Raw genomic sequence first — 24,811 nt, 5'->3', positions numbered from 1 at the left:
TTATTCTACCTTCCAACAGAACTTTGATCTCAAACATACCTCAGTGTCCACCAATGGTTGCTTTCAGATAAAGTGCTAGAAGATTCTGGAGTCTCCATCACAGTCACATAAGTTGAACCCCATTAAAAGTTTTTGGTGGGATTCAAAGACTGTGAATTCAGCATGTAAACTCAAGAATGTTAATGACCTGGAAGCCATTGCTTATTGAGGATGGGTTAATATTGCTCAGAAATGCAGAATCTGGTGTTTGGCTGTGCATTATATTTGCTGCAGGTTATAACAGCCGAAAATGCTCTACTGAGTAGTGAAGATGCTTTTCATAAAAGAGGCAAAGATTTGTGAGGCTACAACAGTCAGTAAAAGTGGCATGTTGTTTTGAATTTGAAGAAGCCTCTAATTATCTTAGTTAAGGTATTTAAATTGTTCTTCTTTGATTGAATTTTTGCAAACAGCAGAAAGTTTTTAAATTTTCCTAACAAACCTAATTTGCCATGAGGGGTTGAATAACTTTGATTGCAACTGTATATATTAATTTGAGTGACTCTGATGAACACTTGGCTTCATCTTCCATTGGTGCTTCTCAGATCGACAGTGCGGTCTATTGTGTGACGCCCAGTGCCACTCCTGTAGAAAAGACTTTGGGTTTTGAATGATTGTTGAGATGACTGGACCTCATTCTTTTCCCCAACATTGTTACATCTCACTCTGTCCTATTTCTTTACCAGAAGATATGCCTCAATATTCATGAGAGTATCACTTGATGTTTTGGTAAAAGGTTCTCAACAGCTCATACTTCACAATTGGCACAGATGTAGTTTGTGCTTGTTGTGCGGAGTATTGTACTGGTTTGTGGCTCATTATCATTAATTGATTTCTATTGTCTTTTGACAATGAATTTATCTAAAGTATAATATAAGTAAAGATATAGAGGGACGTCTCTGTATTCTTGTCCTTGAAGTTAGATCGGACTGGTAACAGTGCTGATGTTTTTGTTAGCATTTACCAGCAGCATTTTGGCAGCAAGTGACCTCTGCTAGAGAGCGCAAAACATTTTCAATTTACAGGCTCAAGTATTTATGCTGTCTTTGGATCTCATCCTTTTGAAAAGGTCGACCCCGTAGGAATTTGCCACAAGAAAGAAATTTGGCCCCTTTGACGGACATGACCAGCTTAATAACACAATGCTCCTGACGAGTACGCGGCACAAGATTCCATTTTAATATTTATAGAATAAACACACACTGCTTTAAGTGTACACAAGCAGCTGCTGTCATTTGGATCTGAGCAGATGTTAGACCTCTGAAATCGTAGCTGATAATTAAAATACTAACAGTTAGTGTTTTACCCCAGCTGCAGGTTCTGTTTACTGTAAATTTGATTTTAATGGTGCCCCTGTGCTGCTATTGAGTAGTGGTTTTGCATTCAACAGTACCCGCAGAAGAAAGTTCAATAGAGGAAAACTGATATTCCAAATTAATATATATTTTTTTATTTTAAATATAGCCAAAAATTATACAGGTTCATCTCAAACCTTTCCTTTTGCTTATCATGCATTCATTTTCCTTGTGTGGCGCTAAATCAGGAGTTTCAGATTGAATTAGAAGACAACTTGAACAGTTTGTAACATTTTAGCTTTTTCTTCTCTAATTGTATTTTTCAATGTGGTTTAAGAAAATAAAAATTTACTATTATTAAAGAAGCACACTTATCAAAGTTTTTTATCCTCTCAATATATTGCAGTCATCATATTATATGGAACTGTGTAATTACAATAGCTCATTTTGCCTTTCTACCCAGCTAATTCTTCTCTTTTCTATTAAGTCTATGACATCACAAGATTAAAAACAGACTAGCTGAATTCTTCTAAGCTCTATGTAGAAACATGAAGTCTGTCTTCCCTGCATGAGTTCTCATTGGAACTCCAATTCTACCTCGCTGCAAAGTCCCTGGCGGGGGGGGGGGGGGGTTGATAAGAGCAGCTGGGTCAGGAAGTGAAGAGGAGGCAGAGCTGAGCTGCCAGGGACTTTGCAGAGATTGTAGTTCTAATGATGACTCATGCAGAGAAAAGACTCTTCATGTTTCTACATAAAGCTTAGAAGGATTCAGCTAGTCTGTTTTTTATATCAGAGACCTAAAGGAAAAGAGGACAATTAACTGGATAGAAGGGCAAAATAAGCAATTGTAAGTGCAGAGTGCTATGTAATATCATTGCAATAGAATAAAAGAGGATAAAAACTTTGATGGAAGTGCTTCTTTAATGCAGGTGTCATACTGTTACGGAACTGCAGCACAGAACTAGGATAGAAGGGGGAAACTGACCCTGCACTGAGACTAGGCTGATACCCTACGATGGAGTGGGCGACCCATTCCTTGCGCATAGACCCACCAATGATCCTAGGTTAATCTCAGCGAAGACCTATAGATATGGGGAAGGGGATCCCTGATAGATCTAAGGACTGGGTATAAAAACAGGTCACCTCCTAATAGGAAACACAGAGAAGGCTGCAGAAACAAACTGAAAACAGAAACTAAGGATAGCAGAACCAGAGATCCCAGAACTGCACAATATCAAACACAGAAAGCTATCAAAGCACCTAGCCAGAACTCTAGCGGATTAACACTGTTGTCCAGCAAGGAATGGGAGGCAGGTGCTGGGTAATAAAGGGTGATACAATCACCTGACCTAAGACAACCCAGCACCAGGGGAAAAAGACCAGCAGCCAGAAAACCACAACAACAAGATGGCGGATGGTCAAAACAAAACAGATTCTAACATATACATCAGTACTTAATGTGAATATGTGGAGTTATGAAGGAATTTTTCCCCTGATATGGGGCAATTAGCATTTGCCTCATGTAGTTTTTGCCTTCCTCTGGATCAACATGTTAGGTTATAGTATAGGTTATAATTACTTTTTGCCTTTTAATAACTAAACTAATTGTTTCCATTTGACATTGCATGAGTGGATCAAGCAGCTAAATGTAGTAAGCTGATAGTAAAGATTGAGATGCTAACTATTATTAATACATATATGTAATACTTGGATAATATTAAATAATGGCCCATCCCGTATAAGATATTTCATATTGGAAGTAGCATTGTGCAGTATTATACATTTTATAAATGTTGTCCTTCTTTAAAAGAAAAAAAGTTTCTACTCTGTAGTCCGCTTACTTCAGGCTGTAATGAACCTTACAAAATGTAATTTACACTATCTAAAATAAATGCATAGGAATCCCACCCCACAGTGATTAGAAAAGGTAAGGGACGGCAAGAGAGAAGCCATCTTTTAACCCACCAGATATGATTTTAATTTGCTCCATTATTCTTTTGCATTTTTTGCAAATGTTATGCTGCCCAATAACTGGTGGAGATTATTCTATTCTTCACATAAAAATGTATTTTGGTTTCTGCTTCCATTACAGAAATAGTCTTTGTAAGTTAAGGCGGCAACGCTGCACCTCACCCAAGTAAAGATGGGTGTAATTTATAATTCCTGAAAGTCTCCGCCTGAACACTCACTCTCTATCACATTAAAGGCTAGAAGGTTAACAGACTAGTGGACTTTCTTCCGAGATGAAGCTTTTCTTTTAAACTCAAGCCCGTTTAATGTCATATTTATCTGCTATGCGATGCATGAAATCTACTTTCTGTTTTAGGACAGCAAATGACTCTTGACCCCTTTAGTGCCGACACAGTGTGACCTTTCTTCTGTCACCATTTTCTTCCCCTGAAAATTCCATGAATTTTTATTACAAGTCTCTTATATATTTTTTTAAACTAAGCTGAAGCTTCAACAAATTGCTTGACACAGATGAGATGAAGTTGGTGAAGTAGTGTTAGGTAAGTTTTACAACCAGCATGTGCGCGCAGAATAGTACAACACCAGTGCCCTACAATGTCATACACCACTAGCTGCTGAGCCTACTATTGGATAAATACATCATTTTATGGAACATTGATTGTTCTATAAACCCAATGGAGTATTATGCTCTATGATCAAACCATTTAGATTGTGTGTAGAGCACAGAAAATGCCATATTCAGGATGGTACTAAAAATGCCATTTGTGTATTTTATGGATGTCATTACAAGGGAAACTTCTCTCTGTAGACCCTGTTTACTGCAAAAAATTTTAGCATGTAATGACATTTTTCATTCACAACGTATGCCTTCGAGAGAGGGGGGCCCTTGTTTTATTTGTTTCATTCGCGTTTACTGCACAAATTCTGTACATTTTAATTAAATGTGCGCTTAACAAAAGCATAAAGTATTTATTCCGCGAATTCTGTCTTAGGGGAAGAAAAATAATGACAGTGAATAAAGAACAACACACAGCGTTGCCAGGTACATGCTCCGCTCCCCCTTCTACATAAACCAAAAAAAGAAGGAGGGCTTCGAGGAGATGAGAAGGGGGAGATATTAAATTGCAGTTTAATTCTATTCAACCTGGCACGAGAAGCTCGAGCCATATTTAGGAAAAGATGGAAGGAAAATGCAAATCTGAAGTTCACGTTTAAAAATCATAACATTTGTAGGTAAGAGGAAGGGGGTTAAAATATTCACTAAAGACTATAGTTGATAAATAACAGCTCTGCAAAAGAGACAGATTTCTTGGAAGGGGACCAGCTCTCTGTTCACTGCATCCTTCGAAATGAAACACCTCTTTAGTAGTCGCGCTGAATTAGGACTGTTGCTTGACAATCACTTAGACCTCAAAAGGAACACAGAACTTTACTTTCAGGACAATTACCATAAAGCTGTCTTTATGGAGTCGACTTGTGCCATCCAGACGCAGCGCTGAGATGCAGGTTTTATTGTATAGAACTCAAGGAGATTGTTAAATTGCAGTCAGTAACATGTTGAGCTTCAGCCAGTCCTTACTAGGAGAAAATTAAATTAGTGATTTTGTAGTTTTATGAACTTTTATTATATCATTTTATATTTTCTAGTTTTATGCATACACATTTTCATCCAATTCTTAGTCCATACAGCAATTACATCTCATTGTATAATAGGCTCTAATTCATATATTCATCAGTAAAAGCAGCGTACAGTGCATTCATATCAAAATGGCTATGCTTGTGGACCTGCTCTATTCCATCCATGAAAGCTTATTTGTAGGGGAGTTATTTCTTTAATTGCAATGAAATTTAGTGCAGTGTTCTGTCCTTTACGTTATTTGTAATCCACCATTAAAAAGTCATGGGGTATCCATTTCTAGAAAGTAGCACCAAAATAATAATAATCATTGTGTTCTAGTTATGAATTGTAGCCAACCATATTCAAGATAAAGATGTTGCCTCTTAGATATCATTGCTGCAAACATGTCTTGTACTGTATTTCCTGTAAAATGAAAGGAAAAGCAAATTTTACATTTTAATATTAGGATCATTCTGACAGGTTACACCTCTACTGTGTTATTTAATGATTGTAGGTGTGTAGTACTGCTAGAGACTGATACTGGGGACCAAAGCCTCACTAAATGTTGAGATTTCAGTATACAGATGTAGCCATTCTTACTTTTGGACAAACATATCCCAAGTTGTGTGGCTTAAGATGGTCAGCTTTGGTAAAAAAAAACCTGATTTTGTGTTACTCTGTCATAAGATGTCTATGCTATGTGTCTGCATGGCCACCCAGTGATTGTGATGTGAACGGCATCCTGTTGAAGGTTTAGATTCCATGTGATTATATTGTATTAAACTTGTTTTAAGTGAACTTGGAGTCTTTATTATAATTAAGTAACTATCAGGTTCGACACATCTGTATTCTAAAAGTGTTAGGGTTGAAAGGGTTGTCCGGCTTCAGTGTACAAGTTTGCAGTCATTCTATGTGACTGCAGACTTGTGAATCTTCATACTGCGTGCTGTGAAGATTCTCCTGTGCTGGTAGTGGACACATGACCAGTATGTGATTGGCATACATACAGTCGCATGATGACTAGACGTGTAGACATGTCTAGTCGGAATGTGGCCCGAAGTATGCAAATGGCATATTTGCAGTCACATGAATGCTTGCTCCCGGAGCTGACACTGGAGAATCCTCGCAGTTCACAGTGTGAGGATTCACAAGTCTGCAGGCACATAAAGTGACGCAGACTTGTACCCTGGGGCCTGAGAACCCTAGCATGGCTGCTTTCTTCTTCCCAAAACCACAAAATACCTTCCAAAAGCTGTTATTTTAAAACCACACAACTCATGGTCAAAAGTGGCATTCTTTTTAGAAAAAAACTCACTTTTTTTTCAATCCTGTTTCACCAATTTGTCACAGCACTATGTGGCCCAGTGAAGCTTTCAATTGCAGCTGGAATCATTTCACTTAAATTACCTTTTTCTTAGGGTGATGTAATATGGAAAAAGTAAGGGACTTCCTCTAAATGTCACAAAGAGGGAAGCACACCATGAAAATATTTTTTTTTTTTAAAGTCAATTTAATTCATCACAAAATTGTATAGTTGTCGCTACCTATCAATTAAGAAACCATTCCCATGGCATCAACCTGTTTTGGTTTTGTATGAGATACTACTAAATGGGGAACCATGGTTTATGGAACTAGGGGTCATGGCAATGTGCATTCCACAGTGGTGAACACTCGGCATCGCATATGGTCATCTAAGACTTAACCATTGCAATCCTATCCATGAGACATCTTTAGCATAGCAGAGGGTTTGACTAACTGAATTTTTGGAGCATTAACAGCTAATGACAAGGCACAGAGTTCTTTATTAGTATTGCTGTAGAGTCCATGGTAGATTGTATGCACTGCCTACAGCTTGATTACCATGATTTCAGTAGGAGGATCCTCCGTTATTTGCTAGGTTGGCTACATTTAGTAAATTAGTTGTGTAGCTGCTGTAAATTCTGAAATTCTATAGTGTCATAGAAAGTTTTATCCTTCATAATTTAACCATGGATTAACCTATTTGATGTCATATGCTTTTATAATTGTACATTCTAAGGACTGAAGTACACTAATACCTCAAAACATTTAAAAAGAACCCTACATAAACCCCAAAAGGGATTCATAACTTTTAATATCTGAAAGTACATTTTTTCGACAGTAAGTCATACACCTGTCATTCAAGATCATTTTTAGATTCTGTTTTGTCTATTGTTGCTATTGTTACAATAGCATTATTCTAAGGGTTAACTCTATGGCTTTACTTCCTTTAAAATGATCCTTTTCTTAACTTCACATTAATTCATTATGGTTGAAATGGAGAATTCTTCAGTGGGCAAATCCTTTACAGGATGATTGAGGCTGTTATATTTTATAGGAGCAATTTTTCAAAGCAATACTGACAGCACTTGCAGTTATTAAATTGCTGAATCAAAAGATGGACCTGCAATCACATTTATGAACTGTGATGGAATAGCAAGGGCTTCACGAAGCTGAGGTTAAAGTGTTGGAGTAGTTAAACTCCATCACTGCCCTCAATGACAGCAGTATTTACCCATGTAGTGTAGTTTGCCTGACGGTTACGTAACTCATCTGTGGACTCCGATACATGAAGTACGCGGTTCAGAACTGGATAATGATTAAAGCTGGAAAGTGAAAAAAAATTCACATTTTGGAGAGCTTGTCCTCCAAAAACCGGTATTACACTACACTATATTTGAAAGTATATTGACCATAATATAGATGATGTATACAACATCTGCAGTCAGGAGGGCAGAAAGAATTTTTTACATTCATATAACCATTGAATATTTAGGAGATAACTTCCATTTCTTAAAGACACCCCATACTCAAAAGGACTAAACTTTAAATCTTTCACATCATGGATTCCCTGTATATATTGTGTATATGCATTATGAACTGTTGTGTGAGCTATGTGATGGGTCACCATCCAATGGTCAGCATTTTTACCAAGTCATATGTTTGATACTGTAAGTGTAAAGGTGTGCTTTAACTATAGGACTTGAAGTGAATGATGGCGGCATCTCCACTGTTCTAGTGTGGTAAGGGGTTAATGCCACCCTCTGTGTTGTCTAGGATTGTGAAAAGATAAAACTAGAATCACTTGTGAAGGGTTTATGTCAGTATACCTGGTTGTCTAAGATATTTAGGGAATCTGGCAGCAGGACTTCACACCCCATGCTATTCATATGTGCATGTAGGTCTTTCAAAGACTAATCGAGCAATACCGTTACATGGCCAGTCAGTTCCTCAGTTATTGAGAAATCAGCGTTTGAATTGGTACACAAATGAGGCTGAAGAGCTATGGTAGATCTGAAGCCTCTGCTACTCCATCTCTATACCCCATCCAGTGCTACCTTCTCCTCCATGACTGGTAGCTGCTTTGGCTGAAATAACACAACATAGAGGCTGTCAGACAAGCAGGAATAGGGCGGGTAATAGAGCTGGAGTGACAGAGGTTTCAGCTCTAAAGCCTCATTTGCATATTAATTTAAATGCTGATTTCAAATTAACAAAGGAACAGACTGGCCATGTAAAGGTATTGCTGAACTTGTGTTTGAACGAGTTACGTGCACATATAAATAGCTTGGGGGGGGTTAAATCCTAATGACAGATTCCATTTAAGGCTGTCCTTTCTTACAATCTGATGCAATGAATGGGTTAATGTCAACATTCCTGGTGGTCAAGGGTGACAAAAATGTTAAGTCCATCAACTCTAGTAGTCTAAAATAATGAAGCTGTTATCCGCTTGGTGTGAATACATCCCTTAGTAAATATTATTGTAATTTTATAGTAACTTCAGTTTTCCTCGCAAGACATTCTAAATAACAGTGAATTCGGATTAGACGAGCTCTTTCTTTCTCTCCTCTTCACCTCGCCGTCTATAGAAATAGGTCTATAAACATGACAATACGTAATTGCCACAAGCAGCACTCCGCAGCTCTCATATTCCTCTGTCTGACCAATTGGCATGTTCCCCTTTCCTCTTTGCAATATTTCTCCACTCTTCCAAGCTCCAGAATGAGACTCAAATTGCTAGTGGAAAGTACTGATATCATAGCGCGTGCCTCTGCAGTGCAAGCCCTGCCAAAAATTAATTCAACAGCATTGTGCCAGATTCATTGTATAATATTACCTAGAAACTGTTTAATGCTTTGAAAATGTTCATTTTCGTCCTCCCTTTCCCATGACAGCCACTGATAGAGCCCCGCTGGCCAAAAATATAGAAATGAAATAAATGTTTATAGCATCTGCTTTGACCCCTGTAGCTGTTACAAGTACTAGGACTTGCACTTCGCACTACTGTAGACTTGTAATTTCTCCAATGTGGTAACAAATGTTTTAGTTTTTAAATGCCATAAACAGTGATATACTGTATATTCTCCAAACGCCATGCAGAAAAGGCATAATTGCTTCTGTATGATTTATTTTTGCCTTTTTTGGGCTAAATCACTGCTACCATTTTTTTCTACTGCCAAGTGTTCACAATTGGCGTTAAGGAGGCCTAAAAGGATAACTGAAATGTGCGTTGTTTTTTTTTGTATCCACGTCTGACTAGAACTGCACCTAAAGTCCTTAGCTTGGTAATATTGCAAAGTCCTTGTAAAAACTAGAAACGTTCCAATTACTAAAATATTCTGCGTTCTCAAGAATGGAGGGATTGTTAGTTTTACAGTGTACAGCTCATTGCTTTGGTTACTGGCCATCCTACAGTCTGAGTGGCTGGTCACCTAAGCAATGAGCGTGTACCGCTTGCAATGTTCTACGTGTTAGAGCCTGCTCACACCACTCTGAAGCTTGCTAGACCGCTGAATCTGGCCAGCTTTAGTGCCCCTGCGCTCCTCCTTTGCTGCAGTGGCAAAGATGCCTCTGTAAGCAGGAATCGAGAGTACATGGCTTTAGCTAGAAGTGCCTCCATGCCGTTGGTCTGAATTGTCAAGCTTCAGGAGCGCACTTTTCCTGGTAACCAGGAAGCAAAGGAGCAGTGCACTCATGAAAATTGAAGATGTGAATACTCAAGGCTTCTGTTGGATATGCTGTTTTTGGGACACTGTTTTGAAAATGTTATCTAGAAATGTTTGCATTTCTTTCATACATTTGCAAATTGCCTCTTCATAGAGGAAGAGGACTAAAACTCTAGTGCCTCCTATCGGAAGTAGCAATCCTAAAAGTTAATTTCGACCCTTTAACGAGGCTTGCAACATGACCAGAGGAGCATTGCAAGGCTTAAAGGGAGGGTGCCGTGATTTTAGTTTTTGTATTAATAATTATTGATTATACAATCAATTATTTTTAATACAAAAGTAAATGTACCTCTTTCATACTTTTTTATTTATTCACTTTTACATTCACCACTGGAGGCCGCCATTTTCATTAGTGTGGGTGTAAGTGTCTGGGCACGACACTTGCACACCTCACTTACGGCAGCCATGGACATAGGAGCCAACGGTCGGGCTCCGACCCCATCTCCTGCCTCTCAGCTGTGACTTGGCCACGCCCACTGAGCTGCACGTCACAGCTGTGAGAGGAGATCGCGGCCATTTTGTTTATTTCCCTCTGCCATCGCACACACAGCTCAGTGCGTGCGATGGCAGAAGCTGCTGCTGGGAGAAGCTGCTGCCGAGGGTCCAGGGTAAATATCTGCAGCGAGGAGCTGTGATTGCAGCCTGTACTTAGTATTACATTACAGGCTGCAATCACTGCCGACCTGTTCAGAGCAGAGCAGGGAGATCGTCACACTGCTCTGCCCTGAACATGACTCAGCACTTCCTGGTAGAGGAAAGAAGGTAAGTACAGCGTTTTTATTTTCTTATGCATCTACCACTGCTACCAGCCCCTATATACCACCTAGCACTGCCTGCCTGCCTCTGTATACCACTGCCTGCCTCTGTATACCACTGCCTGCCTGCCTCTGTATACCACTGCTACCTGCCTGCCTGCCTCTGTATACCACTGTCTGCCTGCCTCTGTATACCACTGCCTGCCTCTGTATACCACTGTCTGCCTGCCTCTGTATACCACTGCCTGCCTCTGTATACCACTGCTACCTGCCCGCCTGCCTCTGTATACCACTGCCTGCCTCTGTATACCACTGTCTGCCTGCCTCTGTATACCACTGTCTGCCTGCCTCTGTATACCACTGCCTGCCTCTGTATACCACTCTCTGCCTGCCTCTGTATACCACTCTCTGCCTGCCTCTGTATACCACTGCCTCCCTGCCTCTGTATACCACTGCCTGCCTGCCTCTGTATACCACTGCCTGCCTGCCTCTGTATACCACTGCCTGCCTGCCTGCCTCTGTATACCACTGCCTGCCTGCCTCTGTATACCACTGCCTGCCTGCCTCTGTATACCACTGCCTGCCTGCCTCTGTATACCACTGCCTGCCTGCCTCTGTATACCACTGCCTGCCTCTGTATACCACTGCCTGCCTCTGTATACCACTGCCTGCCTGCCTCTGTATACCACTGCCTGCCTGCCTCTGTATACCACTATCTGCCTCTATATACCACTGCTACCTGCCTCTATATACACCTACCACTGCTACCTCTGTCCTGGGTAGCTAATCCTGTCCCGTGTACTGTGTCCTCAGCAGTCAGTATCACACAGGACAGGATTAGATACACGGCTCAGCTGTCGGTATCACACAGGCCAGGATTAGATACACGGCTCAGCAGTCAGTATCTAATCCTCTCCTATGCACTCCTCTCCCCCCTGCGTGTCTTTCCTCAATGTGGTTTATTATTTTTGTTGTGGGAGATGAGGGAGTCGAGGATTATGCGTTCGGTATGGTTTAAAAAAGATTAATAAAGGACTTTATTCTGGCCGAGTCTTTATTTACAATACAACTATAGGATTAGTAATGGATGGGTGCCTTATAGACGCCTCTCCATTACTAAGCCGTGGGCTTGATGTCACCGGACAATATGGAGGTGACATTAACCCCACAAATATGAACCCCACTTGCTACCGCTACAGGGTAAGTGGAAATTGCCAGGCAAAGCGCCAGATAAGGCGCATGTAAAAGGCGGCTGAGAGCTGATGTTTTTAGCCTGGGGGGGGGGGGACAGTATCCATGGCCCCTTCCTAGGCTATTAATGTCAGCCCGCAGCTGTCTGCATAATATTTGATGGTTAATAATTATAAGGGGGCCCCACGTCTTTTTTGGGGGGGTGTCAAACATTTTAATAGCCAGTAAAGGCTATAAGTATACAGTTGCGAGCGTGTGAGTGTGAGCACACCCTCCCACCCACAGACCAGTACACTGCTGTCCTGAAATACTGTGCTCCTGTCACCCTGCTCCTTCCACCATACGTCTCTCACCTCCCTAGAGCAGCACAATACCATATGGATCACGTATAATGCCGATATATATATATACAGGTCCTTCTCAAAAAATTAGCATATAGTGTTAAATTTCATTATTTACCATAATGTAATGATTACAATTAAACTTTCATATACTATAGATTCATTATCCACCAACTGAAATTTGTCAGGTCTTTTATTGTTTTAATACTGATGATTTTGGCATACAACTCCTGATAACCCAAAAAACCTGTCTCAATAAATTAGCATATCAAGAAAAGGTTCTCTAAATGACCTATTACCCTAATCTTCTGAATCAACTAATTAACTCTAAACACATGCAAAAGATACCTGAGGCTTTTAAAAACTCCCTGCCTGGTTCATTACTCAAAACCCCCATCATGGGTAAGACTAGCGTCCTGACAGATGTCAAGAAGGCCATCATTGACACCCTCAAGCAAGAGGGTAAGACCCAGAAAGAAATTTCTCAACAAATAGGCTGTTCCCAGAGTGCTGTATCAAGGCACCTCAATGGTAAGTCTGTTGGAAGGAAACAATGTGGCAGAAAACGCTGTACAATGAGAAGAGGTGACCGGAACCTGAGGAAGCAGTGGACTGAGTCTGGTGTGGAAACATCCAGAGCCACCGTGCACAGGCGTGTGCAGGAAATGGGCTACAGGTGCCGCATTCCCCAGGTAAAGCCACTTTTGAACCATAAACAGCGGCAGAAGCGCCTGACCTGGGCTACAGAGAAGCAGCACTGGACTGTTGCTAAGTGGTCCCAAGTACTTTTTTCTGATGAAAGCAAATTTTGCATGTCATTCGGAAATCAAGGTGCCAGAGTCTGGAGGAAGACTGGGGAGAAGGAAATGCCAAAATGCCTGAAGTCCAGTGTCAAGTACCCACAGTCAGTGATGGTGTGGGGTGCCATGTCAGCTGCTGGTGTTGGTCCACTGTGTTTCATCAAGGGCAGGGTCAATGCAGCTAGCTATCAGGAGATTTTGGAGCACTTCATGCTTCCATCGGCTGAAATGCTTTATGGAGATGAAGATTTCATTTTTCAGCACGACCTGGCACCTGCTCACAGTGCCAAAACCACTGGTAAATGGTTTACTGACCATGGTATTACTGTGCTCAATTGGCCTGCCAACTCCTGACCTGAACCCCATAGAGAATCTGTGGGATATTGTGAAGAGAAAGTTGAGAGACGCAAGACCCAACACTCTGGATGAGCTTAAGGCCGCTATTGAAGCATCCTGGGCCTCCATAACATCTCAGCAGTGTCACAGGCTGATTGCCTCCATGCCACGCCGCATTGAAGCAGTCATTTCTGCCAAAGGATTCCCGACCAAGTATTGAGTGCATAACTGAACATTATTATTTGATGGTTTTTTTGTTTGGTATTAAAAAACACTTTTATTTGATTGGTCGGGTGAAATATGCTAATTTATTGAGACAGGTTTTTTGGGTTATCAGGAGTTGTATGCCAAAATCATCAGTATTAAAACAATAAAAGACCTGACAAATTTCAGTTGGTGGATAATGAATCTATAGTATATGAAAGTTTAATTGTAATCATTACATTATGGTAAATAATGAAATTTAACACTATATGCTAATTTTTTGAGAAGGACCTGTATATATATCACATATACTCCCATAAAGACCACACATTATGCCGGGATATTATAATATATATATAATATCACACATTATGCCGCCAAGTATTGTGTGATCTATGTGACGGTATTATATGTGATCTATATGGCAATATTATGTTTGCTCAGTGTTGTGGAATGATGTAAAAACTATATGACGGTGGTATATGAGAACTATATTGTGGGATTATGTGTGATCTATGTGGAAGTACTAGGTGAGAATTATATGGCGGTATTATTTGTGATCTATATGGTGGTATGTGAGAACTGTATGACAGTATTGTGTGATCTATTTGATAGTATTGTGTGTGATGTATATGGCGGTATTATGTGTGATCTATATGGTGGCATTATGTGAGAACACTATGGCAGTATTATCTTCAGAAAGCGGACCCATTCTATGGTGGTTCTGGCTGAGCACCTGCACGCGGGTCTGGGGTAATAGAGGGGGCAGTATGACCTTCAGTTAGGTGCAGTCAGGGCTAGTGAGGCAGCTGAAGAGAGGGGTCTCATTTTTATCGTTACTATATGGCTACATTTCCTTCCCAGCATCACCCCGGACTGCGCCTGACGTCTCACTTTCACACATCGCCAGGACAGGATGGAGAAGACAGGATCTGAGGAGGGGAATGGGGTCTGCATGCAAAGTCTGGATCAGAACAGGCCATCAATCCACAGAAATGTTTCCTGGATTTCTGTGGAGCAGACGGTCCATCCATGTGTATAAAAGACAGCGCTCTATGTACAATCCCTGGCTGCTCCGCGCACCAAACAGGGGGCCCCCATAGACCAGCACACTGCTCTCCTGAAATACTCTGCGCTGCTGTCACCCTGCTCCCTCCACCACATATCTCCCAGAATCCTTGCTGCCTGCCATCCTCGGTGACTGTCTACTTGTCAGTACAAGGCTGCCGTCACACATTCAGTATTTGGTCAGTATTTTACCTCAGTATTTGTAAGCCAAGATCAGGAGTGGGTGATAAATACAGAAGTGGTGCAGATGTTTCTATTATACTTTTCCTCTATTTGTTCCACTCCTGGTTTTGGCTTACAAATACTGAGGTAAAATACTGACCAAATACTGATAGTGTGACGGCAGCCTTACTCTGCAGTCACCAACAAAATGGCTGCTCACTGGGTTCCTGAATATCATCCTCTTATCCCTTAGCAAACACCCAGAAGGGGAGGAGAGGAGACATCACACACATGTCAGCAGACTCCGCCCATAATTACTGCAGTGCAGTAATGTGAGCTTGTTGTACACGAGGTTTTTCTGAAATTTCAGCAGCTGCTCCCCCTAGTGTTTAAAAGTGGAAATTCCAAAACTTTTCAAATTATTTTTCATATTTTACTAAATTATAAACAAATGAAAATATTTTTTAAGAAAATGTAAACATTAATTCTTTACATTTTTACAATTGCTGTAAAAAATTTTTTTTTTATGGCACCTTCCCTTTAAACGCCTCCTCACATTGGCATGCCAGGCTTAGCATGTCACTCTCCACAAGGAGAAACGTTACCCCTTTCATACATTTAGCACATGGTACAGAAACCTCACAATTCCTGTACAGAATTCAGTCCCTGAAATGTTTGCAACAAATAATATCTATACCTTTCCTGACATTTGGACAGTCACTAGTCTCCGACAACAAAAAAAAGCTGTATCAAAAATTACACTTCATTTGAGAAGATGGGAAATGGTTAATTGTAAATATCAAATGGTTGATTCCAGTTTTTACAGCCATTTGGTTAAAGACAACAAAATCTTCCCATTTTCTTCATCTAATCCCAGTTTTCTCTTAAAAATTAGATGTTAAAAACAGCAAAAAAAATTGCAGTCTGTTCTCAACAGCTTTGTACATCACCACTGAGCCCAGTGATTTAGCTGCAATGGTCACATGTAATGTAGTCGTAAGGTCACAAGTGAAGTCTGTCGCAGACACTGAGGGCAGAGTTGGGTGACGTTCAGTGGGTTATTTTTAATCTTGAAAAGCCTGGGAAGTTAAAAAGACAAACTATTGGTAACACCCTTGAAATTTCATAGAGAGATCAGTACAAATAGGAAACTGTAAGAGAACAGAAAATGTTTAGCTATTGTCAATTATTTATTTATTCCACAGACCTTTGTCTACTATTCTACTACTGGTTACTGTTTGGTGCATAAAAGCTCTTTTATTACTCCTTTAGTAATTTGTACTTTTTCTCTTTTGTAGGTATCGTTTCAAAATCATTTGAATGTCGTTTGAAGGGACAAGGCGCAAACTTTGTAGAAACTGATAGTCCTTTCACTGCAACTACATCTGCTGAACCTTCTCCCTTGAAAGAACATGTCCGAGCCACTAGAACTGCCCCGCAGTCTCCTGAACAAATTCAGCAAGTCATTATCATTCAAGGATTTTCTGATGAATATGAGGGTAATTTCTCCATTGACACTTCTGTGGAGGAAACTGCAGCTGCCACCCTGCAGACCTTGGCCATGGCTGGTCAGGTGGCAAGAGTTGTGCACATCACAGAAGATGGTCAATTTATAGCAACGGATCAGACTGCTCACATGGGAGATATCATTCCTGGTGAAATCCTTAGTGAGCAGTTGCGGGAAGGAACAACACAAGTTGTTGTGGTTGAAGGCCCAATGGAAGAAACAGAAGTTGCAGAATCTGTTGCTATAGAGACTTTAACCGACTCTGATGGTAACGTGGTGCAGCAAGTGATGGCACAGAGTATTTTAGATGCATCACAAGCCGTACACACATCTGATTCCTCTTCTGCTCTAGATGCTTTACTTTGTGCTGTAACAGAGATTGGTAATGTTGGAGATGCAGAGAGACAACACACTCTGGAAAGTCAAGCAGTTGAAGAGTCATTGGTGGAGATGGCAAATGATCAGGGGTGTGTCGAGACAAATACTGAAGAAATCCAGGTATATCATGAAGTGCATGAAGATCAGCAAGATGTTGGACAAATAGGAGTTGTTCAGCAAGTCATGCAGGAATCCGCTTTCAAAAACATGGTCCAGGGGGTCTTACAGTTCGCAGTATGTGATTCTGCTGCTGCCGATCAGCTGATCCAAGAAGGAGTCACCCAAGTCATTGTAAATGAGGAAGGCACAGTTCACATGGTTTCCACAGAAGGTCCTCATATAATAATGCACAACACTGAAAGCCATACTCTTAGTATACCCGATCAGCAAATGCGTTTAGTCGAGTGTGAAGATGGAGAAATCTCACAGATTATTGTCACTGAAGAATTAGCAAGAGCCATGACTCAGAATGGTAATGACAGTTATCAGGAAGGTACCACACATTATATTGTTACTGAACTACCGCAAGAAGACAAAGGATCCAACATGTATTCACATACAGTCATCGAAACCAGTGAAAATAGCGGCATTCTTCATACTGAAACCATTATGGACACACAGATGCCTGATGTTGATGCCTCCCATGACATAAACAGCATGGTTGTCTATACGGAGTGATCCCCAACCATAGAACAGGCTCCAAACCACCATGTAGGACCTGGAAGCTCTGAGTGATTATATTTTGTGACATGTTTTCCCCATCTGTTATGAAAAACCATGTTTTTAAGCCACCCATTAAAGTAACACATTCAGGAAAAGCTATTCGAGAAGGAAGAATTAGTTATATGAAGTCCTAATAGAAAACAACATCACTAGCTGGTAGATAATCCAATAATGAGTAATGACATTGTGTAAGCGGTGTTATATATCCCTGCCAGGGGCTGCTCTAAAGGGTTTGCCATTATTATTCCTGCATTCATCTGTAAAAGTTGTACAGTGTCATCTCAACCAAATATGGAAATGTTCAGAATTTTGTTACAATGTTAATTACTATATAAATATCTATAGCGATATATATAGTGTATTTATACATAGTGTATATATATATCGTATATATCTAGACCTACACTCTCTTTCCCACATTTCCATTCATACATTTGACTACTGGTTCATTAATGTGGCCTGGTAAAGGTGCCCCGGGCACAATAATGTTTAATCACGTTATTACAAATTGCACAAATCAGATCTTGGCTGCAACAAACCACTTAAGGAATTCCACATATTTTCCAGGACTGTACAATTGATAACTTATCCTTAGTGTAGACCAACAATATGAAATTACCGAAGACCCCATTTTGGGTAAACTGCTGATCAGCTGACTAAAGTGGGCCGTGTCACATAAATTAAACTGAACTGTAATACCAGACCCAGCCACCCCCAATAGTACTGAGTTGTGGCTGGTACACAATGTGGTTGATTCTGCTCCTGCAATCAGCTGATTGATGGAAGTAGGACCCTACTGTTGTGATATTAGTGCTCTAGCCTTAGGATAGCCAATCAATGTTACAGTCCAAGGAAACCCCTTTAATAAAAGATCTAAACTGTCTCTCTATTTTTCTGATGCTAGAAAAGTGCTGCATATTATATTATTTTCATCAAAAGTGATTATCCTGCCAATTTAGGAGCTGAAAACCCAGATATAATTTATCCTTTGTCCATAGTGCACATTTACATGGCCTTCTCCACTATCGTGCTTGCACCAGCTCGGTCTGCAGTAGGACACATGTATAATATATAGGACATGTGGATAATGATAGGCTTCTCTAAACCTCAATATTCAAGTTTGACATTACTATTTGTATGGACATTTATTTTGTAATCTCCAAAACCAGACTGCTTATGGTGTGTACACAGGCTGCCTATGTATAGATACCTTTACTGACTGGCACATTTACTATTATGTGCCGCCATGGCATTCCATATGTGCTGATATAATAGGATAAGATGCATCCATTCCATATTAAATCGCTACACTGTACTCTTTATTTACTTGGAGGTAAATGAAGTGAAATTACTAATAAGGAAAATAGATGATACCTGTTGGAATGTAGTAATAACCCAGAAAGGACTGCTACTATTGTGTAAGTATTTATTTTTACTCACATTTTTTTGGTTAAAAGGAGTCTGTCACCCCAAAATCTGAAATGTCACTACTTATACATTGATCTATATAATTTAGCTCATATAAAATCATACGGGTACTGTAGAGATAAGGAGTTGTTTCCTTTTATGTAGAAACAGTTATAGCAGATGTGTAAATGAGTGGGTTTCGGTGCATCCTTGGTGAGGCCAAGGGCTCGGTGCACCAATGCGCCCCCTCACTTAACATCCTCTGACCCCTGCCCTTATGGTGGCTGACTTCGCTCACTCTGCATGTACTGACACTGTAGTGGCCAAGAGTACACACTGTGTCAGTATGTGCATTTATCTTCACTCTCCTGCATTTAGCAGCCAATCAGAAAGCCAATGCTGAAAGGAAAGGGAGATGAGAACGCTCTCACACTGTGTTTGTTCTTGCTGAACACAGGATCAAACAGCAGCGGGTAGCCACTACACATAGGAAATGAAGATGAAAGTGCACACAATTTCATTGTGCGTGTTCTCATCTCCCTCTCCTGCCAGCATCGGCTGCGTTGTGATCATGTGTGCAGCGAGTGGCCGCTACACACCAGAGCGTGATGGGAGCTCAGCTGCTTCTCTGACACTGTGTGTGCTCTTGGCCTCTGCAGTGTCAGAATGTGTGGAGATTTAGATCAGGCATTGCTTCAAAGTGAGCGCTGTCATTCACAATAAGTGGAAGAGCGAAAGATGGTAATTGGTGGGTGGAACAGTGCGCCAATCCCTTGGCCACACGAAGGGTGGGGTTTACTAAAATGTACAGAGTCAGTACGATGTTTATAAGGGAATGTCTCAATAGTTCAACTTCAGTTTTGGAGGTGACAAACTCTCTTCAACCCACAGTGGGCAAATTCACTACCCTGTATAAGTCAGTTGCTTCTTCTTGAGTAATATTCTAGACTTAGTTATAGACCCTGCCGGTAACATGACACAACTATCGGGCTTCATATTGCTGGGATGCCATTTGCTGTGTAATATTAGATAAATGCTTTCAGAGGCAATTTAAGCAATGTAACATGTCATATGCAGTGTCTTTTCTTATCAATTTGTTGAAATTGTTGTTTTCAAATAAAAAAATGAAACGTTGAAATGTTATTGGAATAATTTGCAGAACCCGTGTTTAATTTACTTAAAATGTTATCCATTAAAACCTTCTTTACTTAAGGGTTCATTTTATTATTTCATTTTCTGTTCAAAATTCTGTGCTTATTTTCTTTTAGAATCTATTTATCTAATACAGAGTTTCACTTCCAATATTTCACTTCATACAGTCATATGATAACATTCCACCTGCCTACAGCCACCACTAGGGGGAGACAAGTTTTGTGTAAATTAGTGTGCTGAATACTCCCCCTACTGGTCGCTTTAGGCTCACAGAATTTTATGATTTAACAATAGCATGCGAAGAAAAACAGTGAAATTGGCAACTGCCTATATTTAAAGGGCATCAGCTTGCTGTACTAAAAATACAAGCTGCTGAGCAAGTGACACATTCCTGGAGTCAGGGTCTCTGCTTCTACATGATGATTCTTTAAGAATTAATTAAAAAAAAGCTGCTGACAGATTTTCTTTAAAAATCTGTACAGAATTGTAAACCTCATAAAATACATAGTGTTCTTAGTTTGAGATAAAGGAGATTTCTGTGACATTGTGTTCTTGTTTATGTCTTTAAGTTTGCAAAATCTCAAAACAGTTGTCACATGAACAAAAATGCTGTTTAATTGATAGGTCAAATTAAGCAATTTTACAACTGGATGTATTTAAAGATCAAATTGCTTTGCAAAGATAAACTCCTCATGGTGTCCCATCTGTATCCAGTGTAAGGACTGTGCCCAACCATGTAGAGGTATTTTAGCTGCTGGTCGGCAGATGCTTTTTGTATTTGAACCCTTAGAAGAACTGAAGGAAGATAAGTGAATATTCCATGGGCTATTCTATGTTTTTAAAGCAGCAGTGAGAGTATGTTCTGTAGCAGAGGACATTAGAGCTCAGTGGACAAATTTAAGGGCAGACACAAGGGTCCTGTACAAGAACAGGGAATGGACTCTTTGCAGTCCAATAGTTATAGTATCATAATGCACACCTTTATATGACTGTGACAAAATCTGCATGCTACTGTGGAGATCTAGCTGAGCCCCCACTCTCTGTTCTATTGAACATACCATTTCTACTTAAAATAAAGAAAAAGTCAGAGACGTGAAAAATAATAGATTTGAAATGGCCCCTGCCGGCAGCATTAGTGGAGAATATTCACTTACCTCCGCTCCTTCTTTCTGTATGTTCAGTACAAGCAGTACATGCTGACCAGCAGCTAACACTTCTGCACATGGTCAGGTACCTGCCTTATACAGGATACAGCAGGGGCCCCATTATCAGGTTATCTATGCACAGGACCATTAATTTACAACACATCCAATTGTTAAAATACTTCATTTATCTATTAATTACTTAATTATAATATTGATTAAACAGCACGTTTGTTCGGGGACAAATTCGTCAATTTAGAAATAATTTTGTTAGATACTTTAAGATATTTAAAACAACAATTGTGTGGCAAACTATGATTTTTTTTTACACTAATCACATCGGAACAGCCAACTGGTTCTTATAAATGGGAAACAATAGATTTGAAGGTCAAAGTTATTGTCGCAATCAGCCTTCACCTCACATCAAGCAAATGTTTTTATTGTTTTATAATGTTAGGGTTGTCTGGGGAGGTAGCATCTGATCAATACAATCTCTAGACGTTTTACTGATTTTTGTCTTAGTAGTGGGCTTTCCTGTGGTCTTTTATTGATCCATCACACCTTGACACTTGATGTTGTGCTATTCTAGTACCCAAAAAATGTAGGTGCTTACTTTTGATATATATTTGCTGTAATTCATTTTGCTTAGCCACAGTTATTCTTTCATTCCACAACATGTACATAATTGTATAGGAGAATAAAAAAGGTAATGGGGATGAATCAATAGGTTTTAATTAACTCTTTCCTATTGTGCAGAGGTTTTAGAGTTGGGGTTAACAACCTTTTCTGGTCCAAGTACCACATTATCATATTGAACGGCTTCCAAGCGCAACAATAAACTTAAAGATATTTCCTTTGACATTTGTGTCATGAATATCTTAAGAGATGCAGGTTACACTACCAGGACTTCTATATATCTGGAAAATGGGGTTGTTCTACGCCACCAATCAGTACTCTAGAGAGGAGGAGACTCCACACACATTACTCTCTCCATTGAAGACTATCGTTGTCAGAATTTCAAAACTCCCCAAAAATAGAATAGTGAGAGCTGGACGCATAGGCAGCCATGAATGTAACTCCTACAGGCCTTTCTGGAGTTCTAAGCAGGGGTGACGCCTAGTCTCTTGATGTATACGGGGCCCAAGCATGGTTAATTTGTCCTTGCCCATCCCTGCTCATGAGCAGTGTGATACTCTTCTACCCTCTGAAATGGAAAAACTGTATACAGAAGGTTTTGGGCCGCACAAAATGGCACAGTGGGCCACATGTGGCTCCCAGACTGAAAGTTGTGCACCCCAGAATAGTGATATTCCCGTGTAAAAAGCAATGTCAGAAAAGTTGAAGGATATGAAAGTTTATGCAGGTATATTGGGCAGTTCCCCTGCCGGAATAAGCTTCCCCAGTCTAAATACATCCGCATACACTGCATATAAAGCTGGCTGTGATATCTGTAATATCCGTAAAGAATCCTAAATGAGCCCTGTTACCCTCAGTGGGTTAATCTAATTTCAGTTGCCGGCTTATCATTAAGAGAACTACCTTAAGAAAACCACTTTGATACACAAAGCTTCATCACAGGAGCTGGGACTGTTTTTGCTCTGCTTCAAAAACCCTAGTTTGATAAAATATTGTTATGGGTTTAATGATCACATATCGAGCTTCAATATCTTCTATCTTCTTTTATATCTTCTATATACAATATTTCAAAGAATGTGATGCTTTGATGTGTTGGGTCAATATTTCATCCACACGCCACATGATGGGGTGCGTGGTCCACACAAGGCTTTTTACTACAGCATTTTAGCATATTTTTTCCTGAATTGTTTTGTCAAAATTGCTATATTTTTATTTGTTACACAAAGCACTGCTAAATCAGCAGTAAAATGCCACTCGTGAGCATACCTTACCTCTTTGGGATACTTGATCCAACACATTGCTTTCTTAAAATTATTTGTATGTCCTTTAAGGGGACTGTGTTCGTCATTTGACAGAAATACCTGTATATACATGATGTCTGTGGCCTGTTCTGTATTTGACAAGTGTTTTCAATTAAAAGAAATAAAACAAATGTATTTCATACTTTTGAATTCTCTGATTTCTCGAAAAAGTCCTCCTTTGAATATTTGCATAAAATCCTATAATCATTACAAATGTGTCTAATGTCACCAGGGAGTTGCGTGGCTATTTTACCATCAAATGATTAAGGATTGTAACCCTTAAATGATTTAGGCTGGCCATACACACTGGCCACTTCCTGACACCCTCACACACAGTTGCACAAAGAAGGGCTAAGCTTTCACGTGTTCTCTATGAGAGAACGGCTATCAGAATCATCTATCACTGGTTTATCTTCCCACCAAACAAAAAGAACGAGCGATTGAATTCTAACCACCCAATCCTTAGGTCTGCGGGCCAACAAACACATCTCTTTGACATTGGCAGTTCTGTGACTTGGGCTTTATCAATACATCCATTTTTTGTTAACTATTTTTTCCCAGATTTCCCTTAAAATATCAGAAAAAACTTTTGAGTTACAATTAGTGTTGAGCCACCCCCCTAGTATTCGAGTTCTGTTCAGTTTGTCGAATTGGGGCGTGTTCATCGAACGTTCGACGAACACCGTTGAACCCCATTGAAACCAAAGGCAGGCAAACACAAACACTTACAAACAAATAGAAAACACATAGAAAACACCTTAAAAGGTGTCCAAAAGCTGTCAAACTGCTCAGAAGACTCAACAAACACATGGAAAAGTCAGAAGTACATATAGTCATGCAAAAAGAAATAAAGGTGGAGGAGTAAAAGAAGGAGGAGACACAGATATAGGCATGTCATGCCCTTCTAAAATCAAGAAAAGCTGGAGTAAAAATCTAAAATCAGCCTACCAACACCCAGACGTCGTGACAAAAATATTTAAAAAAGAAATATCTTTAGGTAGAATGGCGGCGGGTCCAATCAGAACACTTTCCTTAGAAGGCGTAGTGGTATCCCCGTTGGGAGTCGTGCCAAAAAAGGAACCCAATACATTCAGACTAATCCACCATTTGTCATAGCCAAGGGGCAGGTCAGTAAACGACAACATCGACGCGGAACCAAGTACAGTACTAAATACTGTACCTCCTTTGATGAGGCAATCAGGTGGGTCAAGAAGTTGGGAAGGGGCACCCTATTGGCCAAAACAGACATTGAGGGGGCGTTCCAGTTACTACCTGTGCCTCCGAATAGTATCCGCCTATTGGGCTGCTTTTGTGAAGGAGCATACTACATAGATCGCTGTTTGCCCATGGGGTGCTCCATATCCTGCTCACTATTTGAGGCGTTTAGTTGCTTCCTCGAATGGGTCATCATGGACGTTTCTAAGGGGGCACATATTATCCATTACCTCGACGACTTCTTATGCCTGGGCCCAAAAGATTCGCCACAGTGTGAATACATGCGGTAGTCCACCTGTGAGAAGGAGAGAGCTGGAGGGAGAGCAGACACCCCAAAGTGAGGGGTTAGATTGAGAAAGGAAGAAGGCGGTGTAGCTTGCTTCATGGGTGGGGTACTCTGCTGAGTAGCAGAAACTGCTACTAGGCCCAAAGTATTGCCTGGGCTAGATGCAGTTAAAAATTAGTACTTAGATAAACAGGTGGTGCAGCTTGCTTCATGGGTGGGGTACTTTGCTGAGTAGCACAAAATGCAACTCGGCCCAAAAG

General features: G+C 40.3%; 1 protein-coding gene across 1 annotated transcript in view; it reads left to right on the top strand.

The window, feature by feature from the left end:
• Positions 1-23,177, top strand: part of ZNF407 (zinc finger protein 407) — a 764,411-nt gene extending 741,234 nt beyond the window's left edge. The window contains exon 9 of the mRNA XM_077270085.1: positions 16,103-23,177. Within this exon, the coding sequence (XP_077126200.1) occupies positions 16,103-17,367 (1,265 nt within the window). The 3' untranslated portion in view covers positions 17,368-23,177. The remainder of the gene's footprint in view (positions 1-16,102) is intronic.
• Positions 23,178-24,811: the final 1,634 nt, after the last annotated feature.

The sequence above is a fragment of the Ranitomeya variabilis genome, chromosome 6, assembly GCF_051348905.1.
Source record: "Ranitomeya variabilis isolate aRanVar5 chromosome 6, aRanVar5.hap1, whole genome shotgun sequence".
NCBI classification, from domain to species: Eukaryota; Metazoa; Chordata; class Amphibia; order Anura; family Dendrobatidae; genus Ranitomeya; species Ranitomeya variabilis.
The sequence above is the reverse complement of the archived record's forward strand: the minus strand, read 5'-3'. Positions and strand labels throughout refer to the sequence as shown.